Below are 24666 nucleotides of genomic sequence, written 5' to 3'. Positions count from 1 at the left end.
GAATCCCAAGCAGGCTCTGCACTATCTGTGCAGAGCCCAATGCGGGGCTTTATCCCATGTCATGACCCAAGCCGAAATCAAGAGTTAGATGCTTAACTGACTGAGCCACCCAGATACCTCCCAGCAGTATTTAAAAAATTTTTTAACGTTTATTTTTGAGACAGAGAGAGACAGAGCATGAACAGGGGAGGGTCAGAGAGAGAGGGAGACACAGAATCCGAAGCAGGCTCCAGGTTCGGAGCTGTCAGCACAGAGCCCGACACAGAGCTCGAACTCATGGACTGTGAGATCATGACCTGAGCTGAAGTCGGACGCTCAACTGACTGAGCCACCCAGGTGCCCCAGCCCCCAGCAGTATTTTAGGTGGACACCCACACATCTTTCCTCCTCACTTATCAAGGACCAGCAAAGACTTGCTTTGGGCATGACATTTTGGTGTTAATGCTTCAGACCACAATAGAATTTGATCCCATCTCTACACTCAAATAATATAAATCAAGTCCAATCCTCAGAGCATATCCCACATCCATCACAACACTACCTAGTATTGTGGTCCTAGGTCCTTCCCAGCCCATTCTACTCTCCTTATGACCATCACCCACACAGCTTTCCCTGAAGAATGTTCTGTACTAACAGGCATTCCATGAAAAGGGAAGGGGAAAGAAATACGAATTACTGGTTAAATCAAGTCTACAAGCCAAAGTTTGTCTTAAATAGCTATAGACCATTTTACTGTTTTTAGTGTCTTCCTTTAAGATCCTTAAAGGTAACCACTAAACCACACATTCTCAGGAGATGAATTCCACATGGCTTTAAGATGCAATTGTTTCAACGGCGTTTTTGATAGATGGAGGTGAATGTGTCGAAACTTTTATTAACATTCAGTTTAAAAAGCTTTACACCTGCGGCATGCCAAGATCTAGAAGATTCTTAAAGAAGTTACCCATTAGGGTGTGGTCCTTGGTTTAGAAGTCGTGGGGCCTTGGTAATTTTTTGTTAAGTGGTTTAAGAATTCACAATCTTGGTCCAGGGCTGGTAATACTGTGCCATTTTCTTCTCCCTTCAGGGAAGAAGAGACACTATTATACCTGCAGGCTCCCAGCAAGTTATTGCCGTACAGGTGGCTCTTTAACATCTTCTATGGATTAACAATTTGATCTAAATCAGCCTCAAGGCTCCCTCAGAAAAGAGGGTGAAGGAGAAAAGCACCAAAATATTTCTCAGGCTCTACCTTAAATACAGTTTATGTGTGTGGTAAAACATACGTGCCATAAAATTCACCACTTTTAACCATTTGTAAGTAGAGCGTTCCATGGCATTAAGTTCCTTCACATTTCTGTGCAACCACCGCCATCCGTTTCTAGAACTTTCTTGTCATTTCAAACCCAAGCTCTGTACTTATTAAACACTAACTCCTCATTTCCTTCTCTTCCAGCTCCTGGCACCCACCATTTTCCTGCAGGCCTCTGTGGGTTTGATACTCCTAGGTCCCTGATGTAAGTGAAATCATATGGTATTTGTCCTCTTGTGTCTGGATTATTTTTAAGTGCAGTTTTGATACATAGAACAGTGCCCTTACAGTGAGTAAGGACACAGTGTAGGTAGTTGTTACTTCTACATCAGAAGTCTTTAGCCTGGAGCCCTTGGATGAGTCCTAGGAATCTGAAACTCCTTTAAGAGATGGGTTTCCTACTTACAAAGTTTTGTAGGAGCCTTAACCCAGAAGATGCTGATTACTGTTCTGGGTCCTCTCTGTTTTGAGAGCACCCCCTTGGTCCCAAACCAGTATTGACTGACTTCAGGTAGCAACAAACCACCAACATGGTCGTATTTGTTGTATGGCTCTGGATTTTGCTGACGATTACAATTTGATGCCTAATGGAGTGTCACTCATTCCGTAAAACCCCAGCCCTATGTTTAGCGGGCCACTTAAGAACTTTGAGCTCACCTTCATATGAACACTATCTAATGCAAACGCAACTCAAAGCCACAATAAGCCACAACTTCATACCCATTAGAATGACAAGGATCAAAAAACCAGAAAACAACACGTATTGGTAAGGATGTTGAAAAATGGGAACCCTTGTGCATTGCTGGTCGGAATCTACAATGGTGCATTCCCTGTGGATAGTAGTATAGCAGTTCCTCAAAAGTTAAAAATAGAATTACTATATGACCCAACAATCCCACTTCTGTATATACACCCAAAAGAACTGAAAGCAGGAATTCCAAACAGGTATTTGTTTGGTATTTGCTCATAGTCAAAGCAACATTATTCCCAATAGTCAAAAGAACAGTCCGAGTAAAGATCCATGAGGAATGGATAAACCAAAATGTAGTATATACACACAATGGAATATTACTCAGCCTAAAAAAAATAAAGGTGATTCTGACACCGGCTACAACATGGATGAACCTTGAGGGCATTATGCCAAGTAAAATGAACCAATCACAAAAGCACAAATACCGTATGATTCCACTTACATGAGCTATTTAGAGTAGTCAAATTCGCGGAGACAAAATGTTAAATGGTGGTTGCCAGGGACTTCGGGGGAGGAAGAATGGGGAGTCCATGTTTACTGGGAACAGAGCTTCACTTCGGAAACATGAAAGAGTTCTAGAGAGGATGGTGGTGACTGCTACCCAGCAACGTGTAAGTTTTGTTTGTTTTGTTTTTTGAGAGAGAGAGAGAGAGAGCGAGAGAGAGAGCGAGAGAGAGAGCGAGAGAGAGAGCGAGAGAGAGAGCGAGAGAGAGAGCGAGAGAGAGAGCGAGAGAGAGAGCGAGAGCGCACACACAGGGGAGGGACAGAGGGAGAAAGAATTTTTTTTTTTAACATTTATTCATTTTTGAGAGACAGAATAAGAGTGAGGGAGGGGCAGAGAGAAAGGGAGACACAGAATCCAAAGCAGGCTCCTGGCTCCGAGCTGTTAGCACAGAACCCAGTGCAGGGCTTGAACTCATGAACCTCAAGATCATGACCTGGGCTGAAAAGTCAGACACTCAATCTAGTGAGCCACCCAGGAGCCCCAGAGACAGACAATCTTAAGCAAGCTCCACACTCTGCTCTGAGCCGACTTGGGGCTCAAATCTTAAGACTTAGGTTTGATCTTATGATCCTAGGACCATGACCTGATCCAAAATCAAGAGTTGGATGTTTAACCAACTGAACCACCTGGGTACCCCTGTGAAGGTACTTTTAATGGCCCTGAACTATACACTTAGAAATGGTTATAATGCTGTTTTCTTTTGCACATATTTTATTAAATAAAACACATATAAAGAAATTTCTAATGCTCTGTGATCATTATTCCCTGCTCCTGCAGAAAAGTTAAAAGCCTTGTGTGCAGTTTATCCCAAACCCTGTGTTCTGGAAAGAAACAAAATGCAGTAAGTAGCAAAATCATTTTTTCAGAAGCTGGGATTGCCTTAGTTGGGTTTTTCAGTAAAAAAAAATAATAATAATAATTTCAGGGGTGCCTGGGTGGCTCAGTTGGTTAAGCATTCGACTTTGGCTCAGGTCATGATCTTGCCTTTCCCAAGTTCGAGCCCCACATCAGACTCTGTGATAACAGCTCAGAGCCTAGAGCCTGCTTCAGATTCTGTGTCTCTGTCACTCTCTCTCTCTCTCCCCCTTCCCTGCTCATGTGTCTCTCTCTCAAAAATAAAAACATTTAAATAGAGATAAAAAATAAATCACTTCAGCATCATAGCCCCTCCCTCCTGCTCCCTTCCTCACCATAAGAGGAAAGCAGGGGGAAAGACAAAAAAAAAAAAAAAAGAACAAAATTCTAAACCAGAGACAGCAGGGCAAGCCTTTATGGGACTAGAGTGATTTCCAGGAGCCGGGAAGCTGCCCCTCAAAGGCAGCCCATTCAACATGGACGGGGGGAGAAACTCAGAGCTAAGTCACAAGGGAAGCACACCTGTCCGGTCACCCACCTCCCAGGGGCAGCACAGGCACCTGCCCAGTGATCACCTGCTAAGGTGCCTCACCAGGAAGTATAAGTGCTCCTTCCCGCTCTGCAATCACTTACCTCACAAAAATGGTTCTCAATAATGTTCAAAGCAGTCAGGGCAACCTGAGGGTTCTCATGAAGTTGCAAGGCCTCAATTTTATCAACACCACCGATTTCTTCTATCAGGAGACACATGTTTTCCTTCTCTGAAAGTTTCTCTGCTGCCTGTGGGCATGTAAGAAAAAAAGCTCTTTGGAGGCGGAGCTTCGCCTCAGGGGAGTCAAAGGCTCCTGTTCCAGGATGGGCAGCCATAGTTTTATTTTTCCCTAATTAAGACTGCAGGATCTTACTCCTCTTTTGGGTATTTATAGTACACATATTTAGGTTTATATTAATTGCACAAAATACAATTTTTGCCAAGTAAGCTGCCCTCCACAAATACATTGCTATTACAGTTTAATAGCTATCTCCCTTCTAATTAATGGAAATGGTTTAAAATACAGTTTGAGGGGGGCACCTGGGTAGCTCAGTCGGTTAAGCATCTGACTTTGGCTCAAGTCATAATCTCACAGTTCGTGAGCTCGAACTCCACTTTGGGGGAGCCCTGCTCTGTCTCCCCTTCTCTGCCCTTCGTGGTATTCTCTCTCTTCCCCTGTCTCTCTCCCCTTGCTCACTTGTGCCCTCTCACTCTCAAAAAAAAAAAAAAAAATAGTAATACAGTTTGAAAGAATGTTCAAGTAATGCTTTATTTTTGAGAGAGAACATGAGCAGGGAGGGGCAAAGAGAGAGGGGGACAGAGGATCTGAAGTGGGCTCTGCACTGACAGCAGTGAGCCCAATGTGGGGCTCGAACCCACAAACCATGAGATTACAACCTGAGCCGAAGTCGGATGCTCAACCGACTGAGTCACCCAGGCACCCTAAGTAATGCTATTTAAATACAGGTGTTCTGGCCCTACCCTCACCGTAAAGCCTTGAGAGGTAAGACTAAGGGGACCCTGAGCAACACCATGGCAAATAACCAAGTCCCCGGAAACAAATAACATGAGTGGATTTAATCCAATGCTCATCATCGGATTTATCATCTGGGGCTGTTCATTCATTCAAACACTTGTACGTAGACTGTGGGTGAGGCCTACAAAACTAGAGCTCAAGATGGGATTTAGAAAAGGCCTTTTCATAACTCATTTTTGGGGCAGACAGGTAGATAATTGTTGCAATACAGAAAGTAGAACACAGTAAATGATCAGTGGTTTACGTTATAGAAGATGTGCATAAAAGGCTTGGGAAGTAACACACCTTCTTGAAAAACAGTGCTGCGCCAGGGCCAACCATAGGAAACTCCCAGCATTCCCAAAACAAGGAATGGCAAGGACAACTTTTTGAAGGGTTAAGTGTTGCTTATTAGGAGAAGAGGGAATAATCCAGCTAGCTAAATAGCCTATTTGGGGAAAGAGAAATAAAGAAGCAGCTTTGGTGTCATCTCTGAAGAGCTCTGCTCTTTATTTTGTGAGCAATAAGAAAACCTCCTGGGGTCCAAATTAAACCTTATTTAGGTCACACCGTCTACCTGATGAGAGTCTGTACTGTTTTGTCTAAAGCTGGACACTCTTTGGTCCTATCTGGGGTCCAAAATGAGTTTTGGCTTTCAGTGAAGAAACCAAGGCAGGACCAATGAGCTAGGATAGCCTCAGAAAGAAAGCTGGGGGATGTGGGATGACCCAGGGCAAGCAGAGCCCTGGAGAAGGATTCTGGATGTTGGCAAAAGAGCAAACAGCCCCAAAGTCACTTCAAGCTGCACTCTGCCGGCCATTAGAGGCTCTCTGCTACCTTGTCCTCCTAACCTGCTATTCCAGTGCCTTTCTCTGATCTATCAGATGTGGTTTTCCCAGATGCCTCCAAGGAAAAAAAAATCCCAAATGTTTAATTCAAATGAAACAGATGAAGTTCAATTTCTCCAGCCCACAAGTGTGCTTTCACCAATGTGTTATGTCGTTATGTCCAACTTTGTCTACGGGCGGCCAAGTCTCTGCTTCATCCATGTGATTTGCTCAGTCTTCATGTCTAATTGGGTGCTATTTCAAATCTGTTCTTGACTCAGGTCAGTTCTTTCTAAGACAGTTACATGAAAAGGATGATTAAAGTGAGCTTTTAAAAGGAATCCCCTGGTGTTACTTTGAAATTCTTCAAACAGCTTCGTCGCATATAAAAGGACCTTAACCAGATGAATATAGCCAGCCTTCAAGATGGCCTCAGATGATCTCTAACTCCTGATATTCACACCCTTGTATAGTTTCCTCCCATGTTGAGTGGGGCTGATCTGTGTAACCAATCCATTCCATGTTGTTGGAATGACTTCCAAGGTTAGGTCATAAAAGCCACTGGGGCGTCCACCTTGCTTTCCTAGATTGCTTGTTCCAGAGGAAGCCAGCTACCATGATGAGAATACACATAAATGGTCCTATGAAGAGCTCCAGGTCCAGGAAAGTGACAACTTTCCAGGCATGTGAGTGAGCCATCTTGAAAGCTGCTCCTCAGCCTCCATCAAGCCTTCAGATGAAACTGCAGCCCCAGTTGACACCTTGAATCTCATAATAGACCCTGAGCCAGAACCATCTAGCTAAGCTATCCCCAGATTCCTAACCCCAGAATCTAGATGAGATAATAAAGTAAAAGCTTGGTTTGGGAACATAATTCGTTCCAGAAACATGCTCGTAATCCAACACACTTGTCTATCAAAGCTAATTTCCCCATAAGAAATAATGGGAACTCAGATGAATCATTCCACAAACCCAAAATATTCATATAAAAATCATTATAATACTGTAATATAATACAAAATAAATACAAGATATAAAGAAACACTAATTAACCTGCACTTATCTTTGAAAATCTTTATGGCTGGTGTGAAGGAGACAAGGGAGAGGAGGGTTATTTTGTGGGACGAACTTCACTATCACTAATGGAATCACTGCTATCTATTGGCTCAATAGAATCTTTTTCTTTTCATGCAACTTTAACAAGGAGCCTATCCGATGACATTGCTTTTGCTCCTTTTGAGGATTTTGCGGAAATAACATTGCATTGTTGTTAAACAGATTAATTGCTCACACTGCTACAGTCTTATTTGTGTGGTGCTTTTCTACAAAATTTTGCACTGTCTCCCACATTTTACACATCTCCATAATCTCATTTGAAGTGAGGGATTCCTCTGCCTTTTTCTTCTCTCCTCTGCAGAGGTGATCTCCTGCAAAACCTCTTGCTGTTACTCACGAAGCAGACCCATCAGTCTGTCAGTGGTCAGCTCCCAGCCATGTTCCTCTACCAGCTCTTGAATGTCATCCTCATTCACCTCCAGTCCCATGGCCTTTCTCAAGAACACAATTTCATCAACAACTGCTGGCTTCTATTCATAAGCAAGCCCCTCTAAGTCATGTCCAAGAATGCAATCGGACCACAGTTTTCTCCAAGCAAAATCAAGGGTTCTCTTGGTGATCCCATACCAGGCTTTATTAATGATCTTGAGGCAGTTCATGATGTGCAAATGATTTTTCCAAAACCCTCGGAGGGTAAGGTTTGTTCCTTTGGTCACCTTGAAGCATTGCTGAAATAGTGCTTTGCTATGAAGCTTTTTAAAGTTCGAAATGAACCTTCTGATCCATGGGCTAGAAAATTGGAATGGTGTTGGGAGGAAGGAACTTGACCTTAATGAACTCAAGTTCCTTCAGTATGTGGTCCTCAAAGCCTGGCAGGTGAACAGGAGCATTATCCATAACCAGTAAGGTTTTGTGTGACAAATTCTTTTCTAAAATTCTGCAGGACTGAAGGCCTCATTGATCCACCCAATGAACAAGATATGAGTGACCCAAGACTTACTGTTGGACCTCCACATAATGTTTAACTGGCTCTTCTGCACCTTGTCTTTCTTGAAGGCTCATGGATTCTTGGAATGATACACGAACAGGGGCTTGACTTTAAAATCCCCACTTGCGGGGCACCTGGCTGGCTCAGTAGGTTGAGTAGGTGGCTCAGTAGGCTGACTTCGGCTCAGGTCACAATCTTGCAGTTTGTGAGTTTGAGCCCCACATCGGGTTCTGTGTGGACAGCTCAGAGCCCGCTTAGAATTCTGTGTCTCCCTCCCTCCCTTTCCCTCATTCACACACACACACACACACACACTCACACACACACACACACACACACACACACACACACTCACTCTCTCTCTCTCTCTCTCTCTCTCTCTCTCTTTCTCAAAAATAAATAACCATAAAAAATAAAATCCCCACTTGTGGGGCACCTGGGTGGCTCAGTCAGTTAAGTTTCTGACTTTGGCTCAGGTCATGATCTCATGGTTCACGGGCTCAAGCCCCACGTCAGACTCTGTGTGGACAGCTCAGAGCCTGGAGCCTGCTTCAGATTCTGTGTCTCTGTGTCTGTCTGTCTGTCCGTCTCTCTGCCCCTCCCCAGATTGTGCTCTCTGAATAATAAGTAAACTTAAAAAATTATTAAAAACAAAATAAAAATCCCTGCTTGCATTAGCACCAAGCATGAGGGTGAGACGGTCTTTTGTGGGCTTGTGACTGGGCATCATATGCTCTTATCTTGTAATGTCGGTCCTCTTTGGCATCTTTTTCCAAAAAAGCCCTGGCTCATCAAGTTAAAAACTTGTTCTGGAAGGTCACACTTGGAAACCATGAGCTTCTGGAACTCGGTGGCAGTAGCTTTAGCTGCCTTAGTGTCAGAACTCGCAGCCTCTCCATGTCTCGCAACACTATGGATGTCACTTCTCCTCTTAAAGTTATCAAACCAGTCCCTGCTTGCTTTGAAGACTTCATTTTCTGTTGACATACCTGGCAGTTTACTTACAGGGTTGGTGTACAAGGCCTTTGCCTTCTTGCAGACAAAGTTCTTGGGCACAGCATCACCTGCTAGTTTCTTCTATCTAAAACAGAAGCAACTTTTCTGTATCTTCCAGAACATGTGGCCATTGCTTTGATATTTGATATCCTTTTGCTGCATCCAGCCCCCTTCTTTCTTCTTTAATATCATGCAAATGGTCAACATCGACTTCTAAAATCTTGCAATTTTAGCCACTCACATACCTCGTTCATACTTCTTGATTTCCTTCTTCACTTCCACCGTAATCATCTCCTTATTACCATCTTTCTTTTCAATCTTTTTCTGCCTGGGGGCCACGTCCAAGCTTGCATGGATGTTGACTACAGTAATTATTAAACTCTTGTCATATACTGTATTTAATATAACTAGCAATAAGGCATAGAGTAAAGGGTCTATATCTACAGGCAACCTGACCTAGAATGGGAGAATTCCTAAGCTTACTCTTGTATGGAAAAGCAAAGGACTGTCCACAGGTGCTTTGAAGTGACAAAAAATACACTAGTGCCAGTTGTGGGCACCTTCCAACATTCTGAAAAATCGTCAATTTCTGCCAAACACTGCAGCCTGAAACTGAGCATCCAAGCATGGAAGATGATTGCCCACAATCCAGTAGCAAGAGAGAGAGAAGAACCATTGGCTCAGTTGTGATCATGGGACATTCAGCATCATGTATGACTTGTATTGCAAGGCATAGATTGTTTATCAGGTTAAAACTTACTAGAAATGTTTGCTTGTCTTGTAGAACATGCACAGAACAAGTTACTCACAATCCAAGGTTTTATTGTATTTGTTTTAGACCAGTAGGGAGTAACTGATCATGCAGCAATATAGAACTGACACAAATGGTTTATGAACATTGGCTTAATTTGCCTTTATTTCAGAAATAGAACTTTCCTGGAGTTCTAATTCAAGGCTTTGTAGTCCAATTTCAGCATCTATCTCTGCTAACTTCTTGCTTCTCTTTCAGGTGTATCCTATGTTTTAGCCTTCTAGAAGAGCCAGCCATGTGGTGTACAGGACTGCTTTTCCCAGCTTCAAACATTTGATTGGTTTCTCCATCTCACTCAGAGTAAGCCAAGGTTTTCACATGCCTTATGTGATATGGATGCTCTGAGCCTGACCACCACCTTCCATCCCTTTGCTCCCGCCCATCCTTGAGCCCTCTTTCCCCAGATATCCATAAGATTCACTTATTTCTCTTTGGTCTTTGCATGCATGTTCTTCCTGAGACAAGTTTCTCCTGACTACTACATTGACGGGATCACCATTACCTTCCCGCTCTGAGCCATCAGCGACTGACCCTTCATCATATAAACTCCCAGTTGTCGGGTCTGTTTCTCTCCCCATTAATATATAAGCTCTACCAGAGCAAGGACTTTGTTCTGTGGTATCCTGAGCATCTGAAACAATGTTAGGCATATGGTCACTCACTTGAAAAAATGAAGATGGGCCTTCTTTGAAAGGCCTCTTGTTTTTGTTTTCCATAGGATGCATGAACAGGAGGAGGGTTGGGGGAGTGGAAAGAGAATCCACATAGGGGTTTTAAGAACCAAAATAAATGCCTTCAATTTGGAGACTGCTATTTCAAAACCAACCTGCTTAAAAAACAAAACAAAAAAAAAACCCAACCTGCTTAGAGCAGCTCACCTTGAGGATAAGAGAGATAACATCAAGGATGATGGTAACAATTTTGGGGTCTTGGATGGTAAGCAGATTCACCAGTGGCTCCAAGACTCCAGAGTGGACAAGCTGGATCAACTGGTCTATGGTGCCTCCAGTTGTGAAGTTTGCCACGGTCCAAACAGCCTCTTTCTGGACTTTAAATTCTCCCTGAAGAAACAATGTTTACAATCTTTATGGATCCTGAAGAACTTAAATATAGCAATGCTAACTTAGTTCAATTTCTAGGTAGGCTGGTGACAGCCAAGACTGTATATATAATTTACGTCGAACACATCAGCAATTTGCCTCTAGTTCTTGAACAGAGGATAGCACCTTTGAGAAGCCAAGGAGCAGACAGGCTCCCATTAGGACTTAGAGGAAGTTCTAAGTTGGAATGGACTCATTTCCTTAAGTCAGGTTATGGGAATGATATAACGAACATAAACCAATCCAGATAATCTATATATATTAGAAATTATCCTTGGGATTATTTTTTAACTTTTGAGAGAGAGAGAGACAGAGCGCGAGGAGGGGAAGGGCAGATGCCCTTAGTCTTTCAGATGCAGGGAAACTATGGACAAGAAGCTCCATAGCTACAAAGCTGAGCACACAAAGTGATCTCAGGGAATGAGCCAGACCAGAGGTGTCAGAGGAAGACCATTGAAATATCACTCAATGCATTCCTTGCATTTGTAAGAAACACTTTGCCCAGAGATCTGGGAGTAATTTATCATAGATCTTTCTATCCCTGTGCAGAAGGAGTTATTCCCATTTTATGGCTGGGGAAAACTGTGACCTCAGTGTAAAAAAAAAAAAAAAAAAGAAAGAAAGAAAGAAAGAAACTCAATAACCAAAAACAACTTCGGGCTCCAAGCCAACTGTAGTTCAAAAAGCAATTTGAAGTAAGATTACTTCTTGATTCAAGGCTGGATGTCTTTTTAATTTTTTTTAATGTTTGTTTATTTTTGAGAGAGAGAGAGAGAGATGAGACACAGAATCCCAAGCAGGCTCCAGGCTCTGAGCTGTCAGCACAGAGCCCAATGTGGGGCTCGAACTTAGGAACCATGAGATCATGACCTGGGCTGAAATCGGACACTTAACCGACTGAGCCACCAGGTGCCCCCATGACGGGAGGTTTCTGATGAGAATCTATATAGACTCATGGTGGCACACAGGATAGGAAGCATCTAATAGATCAAAAGATGCCTTGATTCAGGTTGCACACCTAGGAACCCACCATCCAACCCCAGGGCAGGACCACCACCGGCAGCTTCTCTTTCCCATCCTATTCCACTTGCCTCCCTGCCCCCAACCAGACAAAACCACTCCTGGCTTGTGTCACCTATAGATGATTAAACTGAGCCCATCCATTCAAAGGGGACAAAAAGAAATGCTGACCGATAGGAGTTGTCCTGGGGAGGGAAGTGGGAATCTGGAGGAAGAAGGAGGTTTTATTTTACTTCTACTCTTATATCTGGATTTTCAGTATATATTACCACTCCAATCAATGTGATTTTTTATGCTGAAAAAAATCCAGTGTACAATATCACTATAACCCAATAGGTTCTTCCTCCTCAAACAACAAAACTTCCCCCTCTCTTGACAAGTAGAGTGGATGCCACATTCTTCTAACACCAAAGATAAGCCAATATTTACCAGCTCAGGATTTTTTTCTGAATATTTGAGCTGGGGGGGGTGGGGCAGGGGTGGGAGGGGTCACCTTTTCATTGAACAATGCTTGTTTAGTCTCCTAAGTCTTTAATGGGTTGTCCAAAATGGATGCCTCTTCCTTTTTTTTTTTCCCAGGGAGAATTAGGAAACTAAGGTTTCATAGCTCTGTTGTGATCTCGATTAATTTGCTTCTTAGGTGGTGTCTGAACTCCTGAAGGGGTTCAACGTGGGGCCAATTGGAAAACAGCCTTTTGTCACAGAGTGCACCACTTACGTTTTTTAGCAGAGCCACCAAGGGAGGCAGCGTGCCACAAGCAATCAGCTGCTGGATGTGCTGGCAGGGCCCTGCGGCCACGTTGCTCAAGGCCCAAGCCGCCTCCTTCTGGATGGAGGACTTGGGATGCATCAGGAGCTGGGGCAGCACGTTCAGGATGCCCGCGTCAATGGCCACCTGGGTCTGGTGATCCGTTCCTGTGACGATGTTCCCCACGGTGCGGAGAGAGGGGGTCTGGAAGAACAAGGCTGCAAGTGTAAGCAAGCTTCGCCAATTTATCACAACAGAAGGGGACAGTCACACCAAGCTATGTGCACTCCCAAATATGCGTCCTGCTATGTTGATGGTGCTCAGGAAACCTGTGAATGATGATCAAATCCATGATCTTTATTAATTCAGCACATCCGTAGCCATTTGCATAGTTTGAAGGTACTTGCTAGCCTCTCAACAGTTCCAGGTTCAGTGAAACAGAGGTCAAGGGATGGCTTTATTAAGAAATAACACTGTCCTTTCCATAATCTTACACTGGGAAAATCGCTAAATTGATTACAGTATTTATAATGTGGTAACTTCTACTGAATTTGTATTTAGCAGGAGTGTCAGGTTCCTGCTGTATATTTAATTGGAGCTAATGAGATCCCAATGGCATTTGTTGATGTGTTCACAAACACCCTCTCAACTCTGAAGGTCCCCAGGATGGGTCTGCAATTGGGCTCAAGACAACAGTCCTCTGAGGGCTGACTGTGCATTCATTTTGGTTTCTCTGCACTGTAGTGGTTGCCCCAGCACAGACCACCAACAGTTCTAGAGTTTTCCTAGCCTTTCATGCTAGGTATCTGCTACTCAAGTGAGAGGTGGAATAGGCCAATCACAGCCTTGGCAGGATGGTTCCAAATGGGCCCTCAACACCCAGGACATACAGCTTCTTATTTCTTCTTATTCTCTTCATACCCTCCCTCCTCTCAATATCATCCCCCCAAACTAACCTTGATGTCTGAATAATATTATGCTAATCTAGGCACAGATGATTGCGAAGCCTGCATAAATATACAAGGCTAGCCATAGAAGTCAAAAGGGGCACCCATGTTTTAAGGCATATCTTCAAGAAGCTTATAAGTGACATGTTTCCTATCCTAGCCAAGTATTTGATGTTGACTTTGTTTCATTTTTACCTAGACTATTTCAGTAGTCTAATAACAAACTGGGGAGAGGATAAGAGGGAATTTTCTTTTACCCCTGAGTAAGTAATTTAAATGTTATAAGGAGCTTTACGTTAGCACACACACGCACACAGTCACACATACCCTGCATTAGCCAACTGGTTAACATCCACATGCACAGACCACTGGAAGGAAAGGCCACAAAAGGGTGGAGGGACCAGAAGCAATTTCAATGTGGTGCTTTTCTATACTTTCTAGTTACCAGATTAAGAAAAAGTAAGTTACTTAACATCCACTAGGCTTTTCGATCAAAATACATTCAAGTCCTTGGCTAGACAGTAGCAGAGACCAGGGCAATGCAGACCACAAGCTTTGTTCTAGGTAAAGTATTAGAGCTGATGGTGGGAGAGGTCTCACTCAAGTGAGTATGACTCCCACATGCTAGTTGGAAGGTTCATGCAGAGACAGGCAGGACCAGGGACATTTACCAAGATATTGAGCTCCGAGCTGGTCATGAGCTGGACCAGCCTGGGTAGGACGCCTGTGTCTACCACTTGGCCGATGCGCTCATTACAGCCATCACTGAGGTAGGACAGGGCCCAACAGGTGTCCGAGAGAACCTCGTCATCTTCATGCTGCAGGAGGTGGAAGAGCACGGGCAACATTTGCTTCACTGCTTTCTTGCAGGGGTAAGGGCTCTTGTTTCGGCAAAGGTTGGACAAAGTCCATGTGATGTTCCGCAGAAACGTGATCTGTAACAAGGAGACTGCTTCCAGCATCAGGGGCAAAGAAGGAAAAAGGCCAATGGCTACGTGTCCTTGCCATATTTCATCAATATTATTGACCAGTGTGAAGCAAAGAATTTGAGCTTCATGCAGACTTTGTTCTCAGTAGTGATGCACACTAGGGAGACCCTGAACGAGTTTAGGTTTCCTATTCAAATGTTATATGTAGGTTTCCTTGGATTCTTCAAAATGTCCCTCCCACCTGGACTCAGTTGATGACCCTGTTTTCATTTCTCATCGACAAAACAAAGGTCAAGCAGGAGTTGCTTGGTCTGCCTAGTAACCCTACCAACATGTGGCAACCACATTTCTGATCTTTGTTCAGGGGTCAGTCTTCCTACTCCACATCTGGATCCCATTTTTGCCTTTGAAGATTCTGTCCCCACAACCACCTTTCTGCCCTGGATCACTCCCACACTCTGGGACCCCTCCCTCTCTCTAGCCATGGTCCTGCTTCTATTTTTAGAGTCCAGCCCTCAAGGATGTGTCTATATTTGCGTGTACCTTGCAGCTTCTTATTTGTTCTTCCACCCCTCTGGTCTGATTTCTGCCCCTACTTCTTTTTACTTAGTGATGAAATCAGCTTTTTCCAAGTCACCAAATCCAACAGCTGCTTTTTCAGTCTTAAAGTTACCATCCCTATCAGAGGTATTTAGTACCCCTCTTGAAAAAGCTCTTTTTGGCACCTATGACCCCAAACCTGCATTTCTATCGCCAAATGGGCTGTTTCTTCTCAGTCTTTGGGGTGGGTTCTGCCTGTCTTCGGAGTGTCAGAACTCTTGAGACTTAGTCACAGGCTCTCCTCATACTCTAGGTCAGGGGTTGGGGCAAATTCTTTCTATAGAAGGCCAGATAGTAAACACTCTCAGCTTTATGGGCCATAGGGTCTCTCTGGTACAACAAGTCATCTTTGCCCTTGTAACATTACAAAAGCAACCGACAATATGGGCATAAATAAATGGGGATGGCCATGCTCCAATAAAACTTTATTTATAAAAGTAAGCATCTAGCCCTGCTCTAGTTGATCTTGCCCAGCTGGATGACAGATGCGTGCACAATCATCTAGACCAACATTATCCATCCTGACATTGCTACGATGGTGTCTCTCACACTCTTCAACTTAATATGTACAACTAAGGCTCTGATTCCTTCTTCCCTCCTTCTTCCCATTTCTCTAGAAGGACCGTCATAACAAGCTAACCCAAAACCGGAGGGCATCCTTGCTTCTTTCTATCTCCCATGTCCAACATGGCAGCATCCCATCTCCGTTTGCTATCATTTTACAAGCAGCCAGAAGGGTCTTTCTAAAAGATCAGATCACTTCACTTCCTGCCTTGAGATCCTTCAAAGCCTTCCCTCTGTCATGAGGGAAGCATGAGGAAGTCTAAGTCCCTTGCCCTACTTGTCTTCTTACATTGCTCTCTCCTTGTGAACTCCCTGGTCATGTCAGCTTTTTTCTGGTTCCATTAGATCAGGTTTTCTCCCACCCTGAGGGCTGGGTATTCCCTTGGCTTTTAGAAGCTACCTTCTCTTCATTTTTGTTTGAAGCAAATCTAAAACCCAAATTTATCTCCAGTGGGGTCGGGGTGGGGGAGCTCTATTGTTGCCACATCAATCAACTTTGACTCTGAGCTTCAAATCAAGACCCAGTACCCAGGAACAGAACTGGCGACCCATTAATTCTATCTGTGCCCCTTGAATGGAGAGCTTAGTCATCTACTTTTGAAGGACTATAATTTTAGAAAAACTCTAATGGAACTCTTCCAATGCCACCCCGCCCCCCCAAAAGTAAAATCAGCACTAGTGGCCCCTGGGGGCAAATTTCCATCAACCTCTACCCAAGGTGATATTCAGTCCTAGGTCTTGCTTATAAGTGCTGTCCTAAGGGGCAAGGCAGCACCCATATGACCTAACTGACTGGAAAATACTTCCACAATTTCATAAACGTGTCACCTAGCTAGCTTTTCTACTTTAAATATTTTTTTTTTTTCAACGTTTTTTTATTTATTTTTGGGACAGAGAGAGACAGAGCATGAACGGGGAGGGGCAGAGAGAGAGGGAGACACAGAATCGGAAACAGGCTCCAGGCTCCGAGCCATCAGCCCAGAGCCCGACGCGGGGCTCGAACTCACGGACCGCGAGATCGTGACCTGGCTGAAGTCGGACGCTTAACCGACTGCGCCACCCAGGCGCCCCTCTACTTTAAAGACACTTACAGGTATGGTTGATGAAACCAGGGCCAGCAGATGTGGAATGGCATTGCTCGAGATAACCAGGTCTCTGAATTCTGGGCCATCACCTTCAAATAGATAAGAATGTGACATCTGAACAGGGAACAAAGAGAATCCTGGGGGTAAGCAACTACTTTTTTAAAAGGCTGTGCAAAGGGTGAGATGCCAAAATGCATTCCTGGGTTGGGCAAATACTTAGGATAGCCATGAACTAGATTCTCTGTCTCCATCATGTTGGTTGGGTAGATAGACCAGATGTGGGCACCACACAGCAATGACTGTCATAGGCAGTCTGTGGACACATCAAGGAGCCAGCCAATAGCCCAGGAATTGTCCTCGAGACTCTAAATGCCGATGGTGCTTCATAGCATGGTTCTCAAGAAGATGAAGGCTATTACAGGCCAAATGGTCTTCCCAGAAGATGTTGGCATGGGACAGAGGCTTCCAAAAGCAACTCAAAACCAAGTCTGGGGGATGGGTAGATGCTAGCCATCTGCTATCTGCTGCTCAAGCGAGAATACCAATTTGAGACCCTAGAAGTCTCAGTTTGTAATTCTTCAACCACCAGGACAAGGCATATGTTACTTTATACCACCCGATTTTGCCTGTTCCTTACTGAACCAGACAAAATGAGGGACAAAGTCTCTGTAATAGGTGGTTCATTTCTGCAAGCATTTACCACGCAGACTTACTTTATATTCTGCATTTGCTATCCCAATACCCTAAGTCCTTGGAGGTCTCATCACAGTGTTTGCTTCTGCTGATTCAGTCATGGTGGGTTGTTGACTCTCTGAACTTGAAACTGCTAACATTTGGCTGATCTTAATTTGTCAAAATCCAGAGGGGCCCAATTGAGTTCATATCCCCCCCAAGAGTATTGTATTTATATCCAGCCAGGAATGCTAGAACTTTCAACCCTTTCTCACTAACTCCTCAGTTCATGCTTTCCTGGCCCATGCAGGAAATACAGCAGCAAGCCCCAAACTCACAAGGCCATTTTAGGATTGCATTTTCAGGGAAGACTTTTACCCCAAACTGAGGAAATATTATCTTTTGTTACATTCCCTTGGCAACTTTTACTGGAGGTAGAATTTTTTCAAGGTCCTGCGTTATGAATGGGTGTGTCATAAATGTCACAGTGCATGGGTCAAAGACTGGTCTTCTGTTCCTGAGGCCATTGAGACCTGAGGCCGTAGGACCCCAGTATTGGCAGATGGCCTTAGGTGGCCTTTAGCTTTCAGTACGTACTGCATCATCTAGTTTCAGCTTTAATTTTCAGCCTCTGAACCTGACTCTGAATTTTGGAAAAGCCTGTCAGAGCCTCCCCACTGTTTCTAGATATTTAAACTCAGATGATCAAGTCTATGATGCTACCTAAAGAACTCCCATAGCATGCCAGGCCAGGTGCCTGACCCACTGGTTTCCTAGCCCTTTATGAGGAGAGTCTTACCTGCTATATTACCAAGGGCCCACACTGCCTGTTCACACACAGTCATGTGGGGGGAAGACAGGAGCTCAACCAAAGGTTGGATGGCCCCACTTTCCACAACCGCCTGAGTCTGCTCTGAAGTCCCAGAAGCAATGTTGGTCAGAGCCCAGGCTGCCTCGAACTGCAAGCAGGGGTGAAGTGATGACTTCAGGAACTCCACCAGCCTGGGAATGAGCCCGGCTTCAACAATCAGTTTTAGAGGAGGGTTCCTTTCACGGGACAGCATTTTCCTTCGCAATCAGAGGGAAAAAAATAAAAGCAAGTCATGTGAGTCTGATATTAAGAACCTCCTTTATAAATGCTCTTGGCATTTCTAGCTATCAAACAAGACTAACAGCTGGGCCAGAGCCACTTAATATCCTAAAGTCCAGCGCATGGCACTTGGCAGTGATGAAGCAACATTTTTCCCTTCAGGTATTATCTATGAGCAGAGATTCCTATAGAGGCCAATTTAAATTAAGCAATTCATCTCTGACAACACTTGCATATCTTAAGATGTTCTCAAGGACAGTGTAGAGGAACAATTTAGTCTTGTTTTTGAATGGACTCACCTTCTCTTATGTTGCGTGGGCATTTTGTCACTGCCACAAAACCAGGAAGGCCCCTGAAACTTATTCCTAGCTTGGAACCTATGAATAGCAGAGTCTGTTTAGCCATACCTGGCTGCCTGGGTGGCCTGGAAACATAGGTCTGGATCTGAGGCATTCACACCATTGATTATTTCTTGCAGGTTGAGGCTGACCTACAAGGAGAGATGTTTTTGGGTCAGAGTCTCTGCGAAAAGGAACCATGAAGGTCATCTGGTCTAGCCATCTATCTGATTAGAACAAGCTGGCTTGGGCAGTATGCTGGTCTGCATTAGGGGAGAGAAAGACATTTGGTGGTCTTATAGGACACACAGATCTGTGGGACCCTTCCCATGCTCTGGGGAAGGGGTAATTCTTATAATCACTTGGATTCCCAGCACCTTTTCATTCCATGAAGAACATGCTAGTTATGATCAGCAAAAATAGAGTAAGGATCTCCAAAAATTCTCTTCTCCAAAACACCACCACTACCACCACCAACAACAACACAAGTAGAATCAAACTTCCAAACTCTAGAAACTGACCAAAGGCTTATAGCCCAATTTGTTTTGAGCCAAAAAGATTATTCAAGAAAAACAGCTAATCTTGAAAAGAAGAATTCTAGGAAACAAAAATGCATCAACGTATGAACAGGATTATACATCCTGATCGACTGGGATCCAATCTGGGAAGGCAGGGGTGGTTCAACATGGGAGCATCAATGTAGTAGGACATATTAATAGAATATTAATTCTATTAATAGAATTAACGGGGGGAGGAACACAAAATTATCTCCATAAATGCAGGGTAAGAGCATTTGACAAATTCAACCACCCTTCCATGATAGAGTAGCTGGAAATAAAAGGAAACTTCCTTAACCTCATAAAGGTCATTTTTTTTTCTATAAAAAAAATCCCCCCTCAAGGGAGGGGAGGGTGGGTGATGGGTATTGAGGAGGGCACCTGTTGAAATGAGCACTGGGTGTCGTATGGAAACCAATTTAATAAATTTCATATTAAAATAAATACATAAATAAATAATAAAAATAAAAAAATCCCACCTCTCGCATCACAATTAATGGTAAAAGATGGAAAGCTTTCCCCTTAAGATCAGGAACAAGACAAGGATGCCTCCTTGCTCTTATTCAACATAGTATTGGAAGTTCTAAACAGATTAATTGGGTAAGAAAAACAAAGCCATCCGGATTGGAAAAAGAAGTAAAATTGTCTCTATCTGCAGAAGACAAAAACTTGTATATGGAAGATCCTGAAGAATCCCCCCACATACACACAAATTAGAGCTAACAAACAAGACATAGCTAGGCTGCAGGGTTAACATACAAAAATCACTTGCATCTCTATATAGTAGCAGTGAACACTCCAAACCTGAAATTAATAATTTTATTTACAATAACATCAAGAAGAATAAAAGACTTGGGAATAAATTTAGCAAAAGAAGCACATGACTTACATGCTGAAACTATTTTAAAAAATTAGAGAGGGACTAATATATTAAAAAATACCCCATGATCATGAATTGGAAGACTTAATGTTGTTAAGACGGCAATACTCTTATAAACTGGTCTACAGATTCAGCGTAATCTCCATTAAAATCCTAGCTGTCTTTAAAAAAAAAAAATGAATTTATTGTCAAATTGGCTTCTACAACACCTAGTGCTCATCCCAACAAGTGTCCTCCTCAATGCCCATCACCCATTTCCCTTCTCCCCTACCCCCATCAACCCTCAGTGTGTTCTCTGTATTTAAGAGTCTCCTATGCTTTGCCTAAATCCTAGCTGTCTTGCTAGAAGAAATTGGCGAGTTGATTCAAAAATTCATGTGGAAATGCAGGGGATTCCAAATAGCTAAAATATCTTGAAAAAGAATAACTAAGTTGGAAGACACTTCCCTATATCAAAGCCACCACAAAGCTACAGTAATCAAGTCTGTGCTACACGGACATAGGGTAAACATGTTGATCAATGGAAGAGAATCCGAAGTCTACAAATAAACTCTCATGTGTATGGTCAGCTGATGTTAGACAAGGGATTTAAGACCATTCAACGGGGACAGGATGGTCTTTTTGATACTGGGACAATAAGATATCCACACATGGGATGATGAAATTGGACCCCTAACTCACACCATTTACAAAAGTTTATTCAAAATGGATCAAAGGTCTAAATGTAACAGCTAAAACTATAAAACTCTTAGAAGGAAACTTGGACATAAATCTCTGTGACCTTGGATCAGGCAATGGATTTTTTTTTCATGTTTATTATTTTAGACAGAGAACATGAGTGAAGGAAGGGCAGAGAAAGAGAGAGGGAGACAGAGGATCCGAAGCAGGCTCTGTGCTGACAACAGAGAGCCTAATGCAGGGCTTGAACTCATGAACCGTGAGATCATGACCTGAGCTGAAGTTGTTTAACCAACTGAGCCACCCAGGCACCCAAGGCAATGGATTCTTAAATATGATACCTAAAGCACAAGCAACCAAACAAAAAAGTAGATAAATTGAACACTTTCAAAATTTAAGACTTTTGTTCAAGGATTCTACTAAAAAAGTAAAAATGACAATCTACAGATTAAGAGGAAATACTTGCACATCATGTATCTAGTATCCAGGGTCTAGTATCCAGAATAGACAGTGTAAAGAACTCTTACAACTCCACAAGAGAAAGACAAATTACTCAATCTTAAAATTGAGCAAAGGGTTTGAATACACCTTTCTCCAAAAGATACACAAATAGCCAATAAGCACATCAAAAAATGATCATTAGTCGTTAGGAAAACATACCAAAATTCCAACAATATAGCCCTTTGTACTCACTAGATGGCTACAATCCCAGAATGGACAAGTGTTGGTAAGAGAGCCAGCATGTACAATGATACAGCTACTTAGGAAAACAGTTTGGCAACATATTTGTTTCCTATCGTTTCTGTAAAAATTACCACAAATTTAGTGGCTTAAAACACCACATCATCTTCTAGTTCTGGACATCAGAAGTTCACAATCAGCTTCACTGGACTAAAGGCAGGGCTGGCTTCTCCTGGAGGCTCTGAGGAAAGAATATGCTTCCTTGCCTTGTTCAGCTTCTAGAGGGGCCATTTGCATTCCTTGGCTTGTGACTCCCTCCCTCCATCTTCAAAGCACAATACGCTAATCTCCCCTTCTGTGGTCCTATCACCTGCTCTGACTTGTCCTTCATCCTTACTGTAAGGGCCGACGTGATTACACTGGGTCCATCCAGATAATCCTGGATAATCTCCCCATCTCAAGACCCTTAACTTAATCACATCTACAAAGTCCCGTTTGCCATACAAGGCGACATTTATAGGTCCTGGGGATTAGGAGATGGAGGTATTTGGAGGGGGAGCCACTGTTCAGTTTACCTCCAGCCTCAAAGAGTTAAACAGGATGACAATATGACCCCACAATTCTCCTCCTAGTCATGCTCTAGGATGTGAAAACACATCCACACAAACATTTGTGCACAAAGCACCATTATTCATTATAGCCAAAAAGTGGAAACGCAAATGTCCACCGACTAACGAATGGATAAACAAAACTTGGCATGTCCATACAATGAAATATTATTCAGCCATAAAAGCCATGAAGTCCTGGGGCGCCTGGGTGGCTCAGTCAGTTGAACATCTGATACTTGATTTCAGCTCAGGTCATGATCTCACAGTTTGTAAGTTTGAGCGCCAAATTGGGTTCTGCACTGACAGTGTGGAACCTGCTTGTGATCGATTGATTGATTGATTCATTCATTCATTCATATTCTTTCTCCCTCCCTCCCCCTCCCCTACTCACATGTGTACACACACATGCTCTCTCTCAAAATAAATAAACTTGAAAAAAAAAAAAAGGAATCAAGTATTGACATATGTTACAACACAGACAAGCCTTGAAAACATTATGCTGAGAGAAAGAAGCCATGTACAGAAAGTCAGAGAATGCTAACAGCCATTCCGTTTAATGGCTGCTAATGTGTCATCAGATCTACTTCCCCAGATCGAATTTAGCTCTGCCCTGTAAGACTCCTAATCCTAGCAGGGTGCAATAATGCATGTGGATGGTTAAGATGGGACACAGACAGTGTCAGATCATAAAAGGATGTAGAGCCACGACTATCAGAATCTAAGAAGAGAAACTCCCCAGTCAAGGTATTCCGGAAAGGACCCACGAAAGACAGCCTTAGGCTGCACATCAATGCAGAATTTGCACTAAGTGAGGTTGGGGTGGATGGGGAACTGATGATGAAGGACAGCACTCGGGTCCTAGGCAAGACTTTATATGTTGAGTGACTAGATGTAACCCCTCATTTCTTATTTCTGGCCGAGGGATGGTAAGTTCATTTCCATTAGAAGCTGGACTTCATCTACCCCATCTCGCTCAGAACATAGATCCCAGACTTACAGCCACAAAGGTAATGGCCCTTCGCTTTCCAACACCACCAGCTTACCTCTACCCCCCTCCTTAAAGACCCTGGATTAGAGTTTGCAAGTTCCGAACGTATTAAACATTTTCAAGCCAGAGAAACTTGCTGAGGATGGATCTCCCACACCACCGTCCTGAATGCCATATTCCCAATGTACGTACTCCTTTGGTTAGTTGTTCAGAAGCTGGGTCAGAGGAGACATTGGTGATATTTCTCCTCTTTAAGGCCTGCTCATCTTTCTTGGCCTTCCGGAGCTCCAGGCTGACTGCCATCCGCTGTTGCCGCCTCATCTAACGAGAAAAAAGAAAGAACCAGAGCCCTTAGAGCAGGGGAGTCAGGCTGTCACCCCATTTATCTAAAACACGCCTCAAAGCGTCTGATTTCACTTTTACAGTGACAACAGTAAACAGTCCAGAAGAGTTAATATTACACAGTAAATAGTCAGCACGGTTTACCTCCTCTGCTTTCTCCTAACACCACATCCAGAAAAGTAGTTAACTTTCTTCCCAAAGTGAAGGAAGCCTGTCTACATTCTCGGCAGGCCAGGACTCTCAGCTGTAGAACCATCCAAGCAAAGTGTACCATTGTCCGGAGTCTGAGCACATCTCCATCAGTACTGATTGGTCCCGGAAGGGCAGGCCTGGGCCTCCCAACTGGAGATCCAGGCAGGGCTGGGGACTATGGCCTCTGAAGACATGACCCACATGTCCCTGACCATTTCCACCATTAGGGATCAGTCTACAGGTCATTGGAGCCTTGATCCAGCCCTGGATGCCAGACTGAGGGAGATTAAAATTAAAAACAAAACAAAATAGACCCTTTTATCTTGGTTCAGAAGAAACTCCTCGACTCTATTGAGAATCCTGGGGGAAATGATCTAACCTGGGTTCCCCACATCATCTTCCCCTCCATTTCTGATACATTCCAGCCATGAGATTTTTACTGCACTACTGCTTCATAGGGAGAAGCAGTTGCTTGGTACTCACAGATGCGTCTTTGCCTCGGTACTTAAATTTTCTCAGCCTCTCTTCTGGAGCATCCAAAGTCGGCATATTGACTCGAACAGTCAACCACCTGTAGGTAGGGCAGTTACCAGGAGATTTTCAGTGCCCAGTGTGTGGGCTCCTATGTGACGGCCATCCTTGCTCTAAGCCCTTAAGGGGCCCCCGGTGGATCGGAGAGCAGACTTGGGAGGCCAGCTTGCATGGGCATCACCATACCAGCTCAACAAGCAATAAGCACCATGCAAGCACAAAGGAGACCAGCCCTGGGCTGCAGGAGTAAGGGATGCCTTTTAGATGCATTTTGACTTGAACCTGGCCTGTGGTGGCTGGGGTAAGCTATAAGGCAAGCACAGAGCCATCTCATGTGGCTGTGTCCAAGGAGTTCTGTACAGAGCATACGTGCAGGCCGGTGGTGCCCAAACCAGGCTAGGACAGGAAGAGGATAGCCCTCTTCTCCCACACCCAATCCACCAGCCCTTGGGTCAGGATGGTCTCCAGCATGACCCGCTCGTTCTAACT

General features: G+C 43.7%; 1 protein-coding gene across 1 annotated transcript; it reads right to left on the bottom strand.

Annotated features, from left to right (window-relative positions):
• Positions 1-854: 854 nt before the first annotated feature.
• On the bottom strand, positions 855-24217 carry KPNA7 (karyopherin subunit alpha 7). Its single transcript, XM_019422619.2, has 10 exons — positions 24130-24217; positions 23305-23433; positions 18790-18872; positions 18092-18360; positions 16627-16709; positions 14114-14377; positions 12466-12699; positions 10506-10688; positions 4036-4182; positions 855-1060 (listed from the first exon to the last, which is right to left on the bottom strand). The coding sequence occupies exons 1-10, from the start codon at positions 24193-24195 to the stop codon at positions 947-949; spliced, it is 1572 nt and encodes a 523-aa protein (XP_019278164.1). The 5' UTR covers positions 24196-24217; the 3' UTR covers positions 855-946.
• Positions 24218-24666: the final 449 nt, after the last annotated feature.

This window comes from Panthera pardus, unplaced genomic scaffold (assembly GCF_024362965.1).
Source record: "Panthera pardus isolate Hobbes unplaced genomic scaffold, ASM2436296v1 HiC_scaffold_4, whole genome shotgun sequence".
Lineage (NCBI taxonomy): Eukaryota > Metazoa > Chordata > Mammalia > Carnivora > Felidae > Panthera > Panthera pardus.
Note: the sequence above shows the minus strand (reverse complement) of the source record. Positions and strands in the feature narration are given on the sequence as shown.